We start from the raw sequence: 14,305 nt of genomic DNA on the forward strand, positions 1-14,305 counted from the left end.
TGATTAATTTAATAATATCAACACCGTTGATGGGGATGTACATGGGAAAAGTGTTTGTGTGATTCGTACTGAATATTTTTGTACGTGCACCATTTTCTGGATTTGAGTGCATGACCGTTTTTAGTGGAAAATCCATAAACTTCTCTGTACATGAGGCCCCTGGTTTTTTCTAGATTGTTGGTTGGAGCTGGACAGTTTGAAATTGTAAATAAATGTGAGAGAAAGAAGTAAATGGAAATCCCACATGTGACCCTTGTATCTGTGGGTCAAAGTTCACGTTTATATGATGTTTTTATTTAGTATTTATTTAATTTTTTTTATTATTCTCTAAAATTAGTCCAGGTTTTTTCTTTCTGAATTTTTTCTTTGCTTCCGTCATTTTCCCGAGTATTTAAAAACGGTTTAGGTGAATGTAAAAGAGCTTTGTTGGAGCTCTAAATAAATTTAAATTAAATTAAATGTGTTCAGAATGTATGGATATTAAGCTTGATTTAATTACTTTATTTTATAGGTTTTGCTCCTTTTTTTCATAATGGTCCCTCATTGTAGCCACTTTGATTAAAGTGGCCCCCGAGGAAATGTAATAGTCTTTCACTGGGTCAGAAAGAACGACTAAAAAACAAGAATAAAAATGGCAAAGAATTGATCAAATGCAATAATGGCAAAAACAAACAAATCATTTAAGTAATTGAAAACATTTTTGAAGATATTTTCCAAAATAAGTTGATGGTAAAGGTTTAATTGTGAAATAAAATCATAAGATATATGTATAATTTGTGTACACTGAAAGTAAATCAAAGGTTATATTCAAACATGAGATAATACAAAAAGTAAATTAAGATAAAACAGTGGTTCTAATGTATGGAATACCCAGAGTGCCATAATCCAGCATCCAGGGGAAAAACAGTCCTTTGAATGGCTATTGTGAAAAAAATGCACGTATAAATGTGTATATAAATGCTTTGTTTAGGGAGAAGGTTGATGGTTCAAAACCCGACTAGATATTGAAGTACCTTGGTGATCAAAATGCAGTTTGATCCATCACTGACACTTATGAACTGAAACCTTTCTCACCAGAAGTCACTCTTGTGCAAATATGTCGCACGATTCATTCTCACCATTTTTGTCCAAGTGATGGTCGGACGAGCGTCGGCCCATGTCGGCCCAGGACCTCACCATGGGCAGGCGGTTGGAAAGCTTCTTCTGGTTCTGGTGATGGTGCTGCTTCAGCAGAGTTTCGTGAACCCTGTGTCGGAGCTCGTCTCCCAGCGGAGCGTAGAGCTCCTGGTGGTCCAACACCATATCTGGAGGAGAAGGTTCAGGGTCTCGGCAAACGAGGGATACCACAAACACGTTTGTTTCCCGGGTCCCTAGTTGGGGTCCTCACCTGCGATCTCCTCCATGCTGTTGGCTCTCATGTCCAGCAGGACGGTGCTGTTGATGATGCAGCTGCGCAGCTCAAACAAACTGTGCAGAGACAAGGTCGCCACGTAAGGTTTGCTCCATCGCTCGCCTCCGTCTTCAACGTCCTCCTCGAACTTCAACCACCTGCAACAGCAGTTTGGGATTTTAGTCACCAGCTGGTTGACAAACTTTTTTCTTTACATAACCCTTAACCGTCTCCGTTTCTCTCCATGGAAACATTCTTGCCGAGTGTCTACAGGTAATCCTGGCAAATAAATCCGACCTGACTATCGTAATGTGTGTGATATAGGAGACTTTCTGAAAATGTAACCTTCTGGGTCTCTTAACTCTTGTTTTCTCGGTCTCAAGGTGACCCAAAGCCCCGAAACAAATGCGTTTGAGGTATCCCTGTTGTTATCTCTGTGTCGAGGTGGCCCGAAAACAAATGTGTTTGTGGTATCCCTTGTGTTGTCTCTGAGTCAAGGTGAACCACAAACACATTTGTTATTTGGGGCCTTTGGGTCACCTTGACCCTGAGTTAACACAAGGGTTAATGTGATTCAAATGTAAGTCTATGGCATCATCACTATGGAAGTCTATCAGAATATTGAAAGGTTTAATTTAATATTTAAAACTTTGAAACTTTACATTTCTTTCAATGAAATGTTGTTGATTTTTAAGCCTTTCTTTTTCTTTTCTTTTTTATTTATCTCTCTCTCTATATATATATAGATATAAATATGGTTGGATTGAAATGAATTCAATATGTTCTGTTTATTAATGTTGAATTCGTTTTTGTGGAATTATTTTAAAAAAAAAACGGGAACATAAGTTAATTTTAAAAATGAATTGTTTTTGGGGTTTTTTACACAGTTCGAAACATCCTAAGTCGAGTAATTAAAATTCTAAATTCAATATATATATTTATATATTGAAATTGTTTACAAAAATGTTGGCACTATTACAGCAAACCTTTTATATTGTAATTTAAAAAGGCTTAAAATAAAACATTGAATTTAAGAAATGTCATGTTTAATTATCGCAATTAAAATAATGAGAAAACCTTTTTTTTTTTCCGGAAGGATTCAATTTTTTTTTAATTCAAGTATTTTAAAAATGGTTTCAGTTAAAGTATCAATTACATTTTCAAAGTAATATAGATTTATTTTAACCTCTCAAAATACAAATGACGCAGTTCATGGATTTAAAAAAAAATAAACTATTCAATTTCAACATTTTTTAATAAAGGTAATAAAAAAAAGTTACGATGCTTAATATTTAACCCATCAAAATATTATTGAGATGAATTAGTCAAAAAGAAAATCGACTCTTAAAAAACTGCAACATTTCAATAAAAAAACAACATATTTTCAACAATTTAGATTTTAAATTCGTCGTTCAATATTCCAACAAGGATCTACTTCCATACATCAAAATGAGCCAAGCAACGGTTTTACATGAAAACAGAACCTGGCACTTTCTCTCCAGTCCGGGTCTTCCCCCTCCCTCACGGAGATCTCGTCCATCTGGGTGAAGAGGTCGTGCGGGAGGTGGTCCTCGTCCTCGTCCTCCGTCCCCAGCAGGAACTGCACCCTCTGGGACGGGGTGTCTGTTTGGGGGAGAAACTCAAGCGTGAGGTCGACTCGGGCACGAGACGAGAAGATCCTGAGTCTGGTACCGTAAATCGGGGACTCTCTCCCCTCCACCAGGACGGGGGTCCGGTCCCGGCTGCGTCTGTGTTTGGGTCCGTGGTGACGGTGCCTGCGGTGGCTTCGGTGTCTGGTGCTGCCCAAGGGCACGTGGACCCCGATGTAAAGGGTTCTGTGTCCTGAAGACACACGATTATTAGTGTCGCAATAAAACTTCCAGTCCCTAGATGGCAGTGTCATTACGTCCTCCACAGCTAAGATGAACAATGAAAACCTGGCTGTGACTGAGGACTAGAGGATACAGTCGACTCCAGCTGCTTTTAAAGCTGATGTTTCGACAAATTTTGGTTTCAAAACAAATTAAAGTAGTTACGACTTCATCAAGAGTCATGTGGTCTGTAAATTCTGCAACACCAGAGTCAAGTACTGGACAATACTACAAATATTTTCTTGGTCTTAGAGTATTGCAATATATAATATATATCGTGATATGTAAGATCATTTACAATACACACGACTTGTTTAGAAACGTACAACCCTCAATACATCACATTTTCTTTGGGGGGGGGGGCAGGATTATGCGAACAGTTTAGTTTATTTTATTTTACTTTACAGTTTTTCATAAAATGTCACTGAATGTCAAATTGTGCTTTAGATCTTGTTCATCATCTGGAAATCACTATTTTACAAATTTTTCTTAGTCTTATTTTATATTTAGACTTTTTTTTTTTTTTTTTTTACAGATTTTTAACTTATTTAACCATTTAAATCTTTTTTTTTTTTTTCTTGACTATTTCATCAAATTTTTATTTAAAAAAATATTGAGTACAACATCTGTTATACCTTTGTACTTTCAAGCTTTATTTTCTTTATTTAAAAAACATTTAAACGCTTTTGTTTAACATTTTAACATCAAAATAAATTAAAATAAAATCACAATATAACCATCAATTATTCTAAGATGTGCATCCTATCGAATATATTTAACACTGTTTCTTACTACGTGTGTTCAGTCGGTTGCCCTTGACAACCACTGCACGTTACCTTCAAGATCCTCCTGTTCGAAGTTGGACCTCTGCAGCGAGCGAGTTCCTCCTCGATCCACCACAGCCTCGTCGTCATTTTTCTGCGTAACACATAGGATTCAAACATCTGGAACAAACTGTACCTTGAAGAGAATTATTTGCATAATCTCACACACAAATTGTGAAAGAAAAAAACAAGTTGTCCCACTCAATGGTCGGGTCAGTGAACGCACCAGCTGTTTGAATTATAACACATTATCATCAGTTTTTAGTCACGGTTGTGTTATATTTTCTTCTCTGATCCATTCAGATGTTTATATTTGTGGACATAAAGTGATCTGTGCGAGCATGAGAACTGCAGAATGAGTGTATAATCCTCCTCAGTGAAAAGGCTTTTGTGCAGATTATAAGAGAGAAAATTGAATGACTGGAAATGTCATTAAAGAGCCCGGAGAGGCGTTCAAACACATGCGGCTATTTTATTGTATTGTAGTTGTTTGGTCGGCCATGCATGCGGCAGCAGAGAGCGATGGGACTCAGCGGGACGTGGCTCGGTGCCGTTGGATCCGACAACTGTGATAACCAGCTTTCTGTGGTGTGAACGATGGTGCGCTTATGTAATCCCCGGGAAGGTGGGAAGGAGGAGGTGAAAGAAGTGAATCAGCACAACAAACATCAACAGTTTGTCTGTTCGGAGAGTGTCTCTTGACGCAGGTTCTGTCCCAGCAACACAGGGTGCAGGAGAGACGCATCATTCAGGGATGAAATTCAACTTTGTGTGGCCCTTTTTTGAGTGTATTTTTGTGGTCATCGGTGTTAAACTATTAGACGGATCATGACTAAATGTTTTTAATAACCAACTTAAAAGTTATTTTACTATTCATAACAAGTTTTTGGACTCTTTTCTTTGGAGAATAAGAAATACTTTCATAATAGGATGTATTTATATAATATAAATGCGTTTTGTTCATTTTTATTTCATGATTTAATTCAGCTTCTTTAAATAATATAAAATATAGTAATGATATAATTAAATTCCATTATTTAATAAAGACAAATTTTAATATTATAATATAGAAATCAATTGATTGAATTAATCCCCCAAATTCATTCAATATTTTTTTTTTTTTTTTAATTTTCTACTTTTTATATTTGACATGTTACATTTCCCATTAAAAAAATAATAATAATAATAAAAAACAATTACAATTAACATGCAAATATTGATTGAGTTTGTTAATATAAGTGTTGCAATATTACTTCCATTCCCTAGATGGCGGCAGTCATTACGTCCTCCACTGCTAATGGAAAAAATCTATCTCAAAAAATCCCAGAAATGACTGTGGACGAGAGGATACAGTCTAATCCAGCAGTTTTTTAAAGCTGATATTTGGACATATTTTGGTTTCAATACAAATGAAAGCAGTTACGACATCGTCAAGAGTCATGTGATCTGTAAATACATCAAGTACTCGACTATACTGCAAATATATTCTTGTTCTGCTATATATCGTATGTATTGTTACAATCATATTATTAAATTCCATTATTCAATTAAGAAAATGTTAACCTTTTAATATAGAAATCAATTGATTGAAGTTTGAACTTTTTATATATGACAAGTTAAATTCAATTGCATTCATTTGAATTCAATTGAATATTCTAACACTGATATATTTTCATAAATCATTGATTGATATAAAATCTAGTTATCACTATTTTCTTTATAAAAAGCTTTTTATTGCTTGGTGTAGAATGTATTTAGCCACCCATGGTTTGAAGAAACACTGATTTTTTTTTTGTTGTTGAGTAAATCCATCTTCAAAGGACTTTTGTCATCAACACAAACCTCACAAGTCTGATCATCTTAAACCCGTCCACGCTGGAACCACAATGAGCTCAATAGAAAGTGTTTTTCTTCACAGTCACTCGGCCGTGTTGAGTCTCTGAACAAGATCTGACTGTTCTTGTTAATGAAATCATCATCAGTGTCTGACACATCTTTGATATAACATTAATATTGACTCACTTTGACACACATTTCATAAATGTAGCTTTGAAATGAGTAAAAGGAAGAACAGAGTTCTGCTTAAAATAAAAGATAAAAAGGTTGCTAGTGGCGGTAGATATTCACACTCTTCCTCTTGGCACCTGAAGAAGAGCCATTCAAAAGTACCTGTACCCTGTATTTTAACATTTTAATAGTGTTTAAATGTGTTTTTAACAGGCTGCATCAATATTACAAAAGTTTAAAAACATAGCATAAATTAAAGCTATAATCGCACCAGTCTGAATATTAAACACGGATGATTTATGGATTTAATGCAAACTGGGTGGATCAGGATTACCCATAATACATCTTGAAACAGTCGGGAGACGAAGGACGAAGATGCTAACAGGGTTATTTAGATCTGACCTTCTCGAGTAAATCCTCAAGTTCACTCGAAATGAATGAAATTGTATGACGAGGACATGGTTCAGGAAAATCCCAAACATTACAAATACAAATGTGAAATATTGAAATATTTTCGGCTGAAGTGATGCGTTGCGTTCCTTCCGAGACCAATATTAGATCTAATTTATACAAACAAATATAAAAAAAACAAAAATGAATACAAGGGTTTTGAGGAGCATTAGCTCCATAATAAATTTCTTCGCACTCCACGTAATTTATTAATATTCAAAAACTTAGTTCTTTTGAAATTAAATGTATATTATTTTTACTATTTTCTGCTCTTGTTAAAATAAGATGTTTAAAGAAACAGTGTTGTTTTTTTCTTGCATTAACTGTCATGTTGTCACATGTTAACATTTGTTTCAAAGGTTCCTTTCATGGTAACTAGTTACTATGGACCGTTAATATTTGTAATATAGGTATACAGACAATTGGCCAAGTGTACGAATCGGTTTAAGATCAGATGCTTTGATTAACATAAGCGGAAGAACAATTTATTGACCTCCTGAGGGATCAATAAAGTTTTACCTTACCTTACCTTAACCATCCAAAAAAAATGGTAAGAACGATAAACAAAATGTATAAATACATTGTCATATTTGTACTTTTTGTTTCACTTTTGATCGCAGATATCTATTTAATAATATATATTAAAACCGACCAAAACTTTATTGAAATAACAAAATACGCCTGTTTAAATCTAAGACAAAGTAATTAGTTACAGCACTTGTTACCCCAAAAATTGGAATAATAACTGTCACGTGTTACTTAATAATAGGGGTGTAGGAAAATATTGATTATATAACGATATATTTATATATCACTATATATATTTTTTTTATTCCTGATACTGTATCGATATTAAATAGCACGGTATCAATATTTAAAATTAAAATAAAAAGTTTTTCTTTTAACTTTGAAGTAACATTTTGTTTTATTTATAGTTCTATAGTTTGTGTATAGAAGATCAATCATTTGATGTTTTATTTTACAATTAAGACTCAAAACATTCACAGCGTTTATTCATTTGTGTGCTGCAAATAAACCTCCGGCCACTAGTTGGCAATATTCTTCATTTCTTTTGTGCCAAAGTCACAACAAAACTGGCAAAAAATCACAAAAAAATATCAGAAATAAGTGAAAAATAAAGGAAACACCAGAGTCCAGCAGCTTTTAAAGCTGATATTTGGACTCGTTTTAGCTTTAAAACAAAGTTTAAAGTAAATAATTAAATACTAACAGATACTGGATATTACATGTTGCTCCAGGTTGTTTGAGTCATATTCAGAAAAACTTTCCAACATTTGATTGGAGAAAGTATTTGTTCATTTATTTATTGTAAAAGCCAGAAAAAAGCATATATATTATCATTGTTACTACAGTATCGCCATGTATCATGATATGTATCGTATATCGCCAGATTCTTTCCAATACACAGCCCTACTTAATAACCTGTTACCCCCATTTCCTAGTTGGATCCTCTCAATGATCCAACATGCTATGACGGATCACGACTTCTGGTCTCTGACATCATCCAAAAAGAGCAGACGGAGGGTTTACAGAGGCTGATGTACCAACAACTGTGGACTTAAATCTGTCGCCTGCCTTGACCGTCATCTGACATCGTGGACCTTTTACAGCTGCAGCCCGTCACGGGCTCGCTTCCCAACCAGACTCATAATCTGCCCACGAGCAAACATCATATCAAAATCCCCGCTCGGCTTAAACCGCCACTGTTTTTAAAGTACAATATGACCTGACCCACGAGCAAACATAAGGACAATTCTGTTTCTTTGAATGTTTTTAGTAAGAGATGGATCCATACTATAGATAATAACTAGAAAATACATGGATGATATGGATGTAATAAGACGTATTATAGTTTCATCCACGCAGTCTGAGCCCAGATTAACACACAGGAGGACCAGGATGATCCTGCTGCCTATGAATTATTAGAACATTTTGGGGGGGAAAAACGGTGTCACAGGTGGGATGACGCAAGACATATTGCTGACCTATTTTTAACATGGTATACAGTGATAAAGATAATTGCGTGATCCTCTCAACTCTTGACTTTTTTTTTTTTTTTTTTTTTAAAGCGGTAATCCTCACTTAGCTTTCATCCATCAGTCGATTGTTTGTGAGCTAGCCGGGGGCTGCAGGTCGAGAATATTTATCGGTCAATTTTAAATTCACCCTGGACGGACTTTGCATTAAATTAACTGTATATATTTAACCAGTGCAGGGGGAGAAAAACTATTAAAGACCGGACTCAAAACATTTGTTAAGCATGTTGAATTTATTTCTATCCGTTAAAAGTAGTAGTATAAACCTAGCATTTTAGAAAAGTTTATGCTACTATCAACTTACTTATAAGCAATACAATTCAGACGTTTCTATTTGTTCAGGCTTTTCCTTGATTTTCTGGAACTCCCGTGTTGTTCTCAGTATTATCTTGATCTTTAAAGTATGTACTTTTTTGAGTATTGTTTTGATTGTTTAAGCGCTTTGTGACCCTGGTCTGGAAAAGCGCTATATAAATAAATATTACTTACTTACTTACAATTCCAGCAATTAGCCCTTCCCTTCGTCTACCCCTTAAAACGGAGTGTCTAGTGCTAGGGGTAAAAATATCCGATTCAGAATTTGCTATGTCATCAATCGTTGCTGCTCACTGAATGCTACGTCCTATTAACATATGTATTGAAACAAACATAACAGTGTAACTAGTAGAAAATAGTACACAAAAATAGTATATAGTATACAAAGATTAAAATAAACAAGGCTTCAAAACACAACTGTAAACACGATTGTGTAAAAGCAAGATTAGCTCAATAGTCTTTACAGTCAAGCTTCAGACTGAATACAACCTGAATTGATTTGACTTTGTAATGTACTTATACTCGCAATAAAACTACAAGCGTTAGCATCAATGATTCAGATCCATGTCGGAGCAACATTTCTGTAAAACGCGGATTTTAAAACGGCAAATGGTCAAAGACGGAAGGGCATTTCAGGCATCTGAAAAATAAAGGGGGGGAAAAAAAATACTGGCAAAAAACCCAGTCTTGACGGCTGATTTCAAAAATGACAGGCAGTGCTCGGAGCTAAGGTGACGTCGGAGGATGTGGCAGATACTTGGACGCGAGCCGTACAGATGGTCGTGGCATCTTCAGAGCCACCAGTGGCAGAGAAATCACTGACATCCCAGTATTTTTCTTGATCATACATCTCTTCTATAATCATGTTACTTTCAAAGCCAGCTTTTTTTTTTTTTAAACAACCTCACAAAGAAGATTTTCAACACATGATCGTCGTCCTACCTGACGGTTGAACAGCCACGGATCCTCCAAATGGTCAGAATTCATTCTGCCTCCTCGGCGGCGTTGAGCTAAAATAATCGGCTCGGAGCTCAAACGCTCCTACAGAAAAAAAAGAGGCTCTCGAGTTCTAGCAGCTCTGCTTCACACCGCGCCGGGTGGAAGCTGAAGCCCTTCTGTTGAGTCCAACAACTGTAATTTATTATCGAGCGTCAATCAAACGTCTGCAGCGACGGAGATTAAAACCATCGTCGTCCCTGCTGTCCACACACACCAGGCTTCATTCAGGCTGTTCACTGACGTGATGTTCACTTCATTCACTGATCGATGTAGAAGTGTGTGATTCAGAATAAACCACCTCATGAAATAAATTAAAACATTTTTTTTAGTATTTTGTTTCTGAATGAATAAAATCCGAGATGCATAAATGTGCTTTTTTTTATAATCTGTACGGCAGACTTGGACAAAGTGGTACCCGTGGGCCACTTTTGGCCCCTTTGACTATATTTTGACGGCCCTCATGATGTCGAAGGAGAATTATAAAATTATTTTTTACCATTTACTACTTGGTTGTTTCATGACTTCCCTCATTAGTCGTCAAAATAAATCATTTTTTTATCTTCAGAGTGTAGTTTTATTAACCCTTGTGTTGTCTCTTGGTCAAGGTGACCCGAAAGCCTGAAAACAAATGTGTTGGTGGTATCCCTTGAGTTGTTTTTGGGTCAAGGTGACCCGAAAGCCTGTAAAACAAATGTGTTGGTGGTATCCCTTGAGTTGTTTTTGGGTCAAGGTGACCCGAAAGCCTGAAAACAAATGTTGTGTTGGTATTCCTTGAGTTGTTTTTGGGTCAAGGTGACCCGAAAGCCTGAAAACAAATGTGTTGGTGGTATCCCTTGTGTTGTTTTTGGGTCAAGGTGACCCAAAAGCCTGAAAACAAATGTGTTGGTGGTATCCCTTGTGTTGTTTTTGGGTCAAGGTGACCCGAAAGCCTGAAAACAAATGTGTTGGTGGTATCCCTTGTGTTGTTTTTGGGTCAAGGTGACCCGAAAGCCTGAAAACAAATGTGTTGGTGGTATCCCTTGAGTTGTTTTTGGGTCAAGGTGACCCGAAAGCCTGAAAACAAATGTGTTGGTGGTATCCCTTGAGTTGTTTTTGGGTAAAGGTGACCCGAAAGCCTGAAAACAAATGTGTTGGTGGTATCCCTTGTGTTGTTTTTGGGTCAAGGTGACCCGAAAGCCCAAAACAAATGTGTTGTTGGTATCCCTTGTGTTGTTTTTGGTTCAAGGTGACCCAAAAGCCCAAAAACAATTGCGTTGGTGGTATCCTTTGTGTTGCCTCTGGGTCACATTGACCCAGAAATAACATAAGCGTTAATAAAACGAGGTCATAAAACAACAAAGTAATAAATATATATTTATATATATTTTTTAAACTTGTCTTGTTTTATAGGGTCAGTTTGACCCAGAGATAATGTTAAATGCATGTTAGATACAAATACATAATATAAAATTAAATTAATAATTTATTATATTTTTTTAATTTTTATTTTGGTATATATTTGTTAGTTTTCCCATAACAGTGGTCCCTCACCATATACCCTCTGTGGTATCGCAGATAAAGTACTGCATATTTGAATATATTGTAGCGACCAATCAGCCTTCACCGAGAAGAGCATCATGGGAAATCCCTGTTTTGTTTTGTTGGGGCCTCCTGATAACCTCTAGAGTTTTTGCAACAAAGAAAAATCGAACTTTCTTTCTAACTCTGCGTGTATTTCAATAGTGGAAAAATCAAACGGTGACTTTTTCGCGTATTCCGTTTCTCGCATGCGTTTCTCGCATGCGTTTCCGAGACGAGAGACCTCTGTCATTTTTAATCCACGTTCTTTTGTTCATGGAGGGACCCTCGAAACACATCGTATGGTGTCACAGGTGGGATGACGTTATGTTCTCAAGCAATAGGATCTTATATTGGTCTCAGACGGAACTATTATTTTTTGTCACGGTTATAGGAGATGAGTTTATGGGGCGGCACTTGGAAAAAGAAATGTGAATGTATTAATCATTTGTTTTTGATGGCAACACCCAGTGCACCATGAAAGAAACTGAATTGTTTTTTTTACCTAGTATTAAATTAATGTTTTACTGAATTCCTTAATTGATATTAATAGTCATGGTGGTTAGAATAATAGAAATGAACAATTTGAATGTTTACTATTTAGAGCGATATCCCATAATGAGCTGTTTCAATTATTACATTTAGTTGTGTATCATACTTTATATACTTTATTTATCTATAATGCGTTTGATAGATGTTGTTTTTGAATTTCTGGACAAATAAAGTAGAAAAAACTCACCAAACTTCTGCGTACAACTGATGATCCGAAGAAAGAATTGCCCTAAAAAAAAATAAGAGACATTTTAAGAAAAGTGAGATTGTTAATAGAAAGAACTGGGAAAGAACTCCCACCTATAATGTGATTTTTCAACTATTTTAGCACCAAAACTATAAAAAAGGTTTGTTGATTTATCCTATAAATATATATATAAATATATATAGATACTTGTATGGATTTTGATGCGATTCCAGGTTACATTATGTAATCGACAGGTTTAATTTAAATCAGTATAGTGTAATCTTATAGCTTTTCCAGTCATTACGGTAACAGACCGACAGAAACTTCCTGGTTAAAGTAGCTAATGGAGACATAAATCCGTAAAACACACCAGTCACTTCGTCACTTAGTCAAATGGCAGATTAACAGTTGTTTTTTTTTGGTCACTAAATGTTCTCAGACTCTTCCGGTCGGGTCACAGACAGACCTTGTTAAGCTAAAGCTGTCCACGGCTGAGAGAGAGGAGACCGAGGCCAAATGTCCACAAAATACCACCAGGATGTTCTAAAAAAAAAAAAGGAAAAAAAGGCTTTATCCTGTGGACCTAAGAGTTTTTTCTTTTTTTAAACCTTTTTTCTCAGCTCACTTGCACACAAAAAACATTTATTTAAAGTGGAACTAGTTCGTTTTTGTAGTAAGACTTTCAGTGGAAAATGCTTGTAGTGTTTGGAGATGATTTCCATGTTTGTAAAAAGAAACAAAAGATCTTGCACGATGCGTGTACCAGTGGTCAGCGTCTTACAAAAAGATATTTAACCTTCATTTGTGGCAGTGGACAGACGATAAAATGGACATGTTACCTTCTAGTTTACCTAAAAAGAATGACAATTTATATAGGAGATTTTTTAGGTTTTTAATAAAGAAAAAAAGATGGATCGATAGATGGATGGATAAATGGATAGATGGATGGGTAAATGGATTGATTGACTGATAAATGGATATATATTTAATTAAAATACCTTAAAATCTACATTGTTAATAAAAAAAATAAATGTAATAAAAGTAGAAAAGTCCCAGCAAGGCAAAAGGTTCCAACACCTGAAGAAGAGCTGTTCAGTTTTTACTGTAGCCACCTGCTGTTGTTTGTATGAACGACATAATGAGTGAAGAAAATACATGGAAATGAAACCAACCATGGATTAGGAATGGTTATAATTATAAACTATAAAACGGATCCTGTACCGTGAACTTTGACCATTTTTTGTGTCAGCCATTTATATTGCTGAAATATGCAAAAATGTAAAATTGTTATTCGTCATATTAGCATCACTTACTCTTCACTTTTCTATATCATTTCATTTAAAAAGCCTTTTTTTTTTTAAGATGGCATTTCTTTTGCAGCGACGGTTCGCTAAAAATTAATTTGAGCAAAAGTATTAAAGTTGTTATTGTCTGTTGCTCACTTCGCTGAACAATTATCGAGGTCACCGTAGTAAAAAAGAAAAGAAAACACACTTTAAATGAGTCACAATTGTGGTTTACCGTTGGCAGCAGAGGCTCCATGTGGGCTCCCAGGTCTCTGGACTCCATCCTCGCCTCCAGCGGTGCAGAGATGTTCGAGGGGCCGCAGTGACTGAGTGAGGAGCCCAGTGACGACGATGATGATGATGATGATGATGATGATGATGTTTAGTGGATGTTTCTCTCATGCGCTGCAGATTAAGTTTAAAACGCAAATGGGTCGGAAGTAAAGTATTAGTGCCCGAGCATTTTACTTCTCATGCTGTTTTTAAAAGTAAATCCGCCATTAGACTGAAATAAAACAGTTGAAAGAATTTTTTTTATTATTCATTATTCACAAAAACAAATTCACTTTGGGTTTTCTTAACTTATTTTTTTTAGGAATAATATCTTTTGGCGCACATTTTGAATAAAATACTATTACAATGATTCGGCCGTAGAATATAACACTATCTCACTTTACACATGTTAACATATTTAAGTCAATGATGTGACAGTTGGACTTGACCTGTAGTCAAATACCGCCATCTGCCGTAAGGTCTGGTATTGCAGTCAAAGGTTAAAAATATTATTTTACTTAAGCAAAATTATGATTA

General features: G+C 35.6%; 1 protein-coding gene across 2 annotated transcripts in view; it reads right to left on the minus strand.

Moving 5' to 3' along the window:
- Positions 1 to 13,778, minus strand: part of slc4a10b (solute carrier family 4 member 10b) — a 29,038-nt gene extending 15,260 nt beyond the window's left edge. Inside the window, exons 1-6 of one of the 2 annotated variants that reach the window (XM_087804414.1) lie at positions 13,731 to 13,778; positions 4,098 to 4,179; positions 3,083 to 3,232; positions 2,875 to 3,013; positions 1,388 to 1,548; positions 1,119 to 1,304 (exon numbers count right to left, since the gene is read on the minus strand). In XM_087804414.1, the coding sequence (XP_087660540.1) occupies positions 1,119 to 1,304; positions 1,388 to 1,548; positions 2,875 to 3,013; positions 3,083 to 3,232; positions 4,098 to 4,179; positions 13,731 to 13,778 (766 nt within the window). Of the gene's footprint in view, positions 1 to 1,118; positions 1,305 to 1,387; positions 1,549 to 2,874; positions 3,233 to 4,097; positions 4,180 to 9,856; positions 10,025 to 13,730 lie in introns of those variants that run through there. The other variant, XM_087804415.1, reaches the window with a different exon arrangement.
- Between the last annotated feature and the right edge of the window lie 527 nt (positions 13,779 to 14,305).

Source organism: Callionymus lyra, chromosome 12 (genome assembly GCF_982586985.1).
Source record: "Callionymus lyra chromosome 12, fCalLyr1.hap1.1, whole genome shotgun sequence".
In the NCBI taxonomy this organism is placed as follows: domain Eukaryota; kingdom Metazoa; phylum Chordata; class Actinopteri; order Syngnathiformes; family Callionymidae; genus Callionymus; species Callionymus lyra.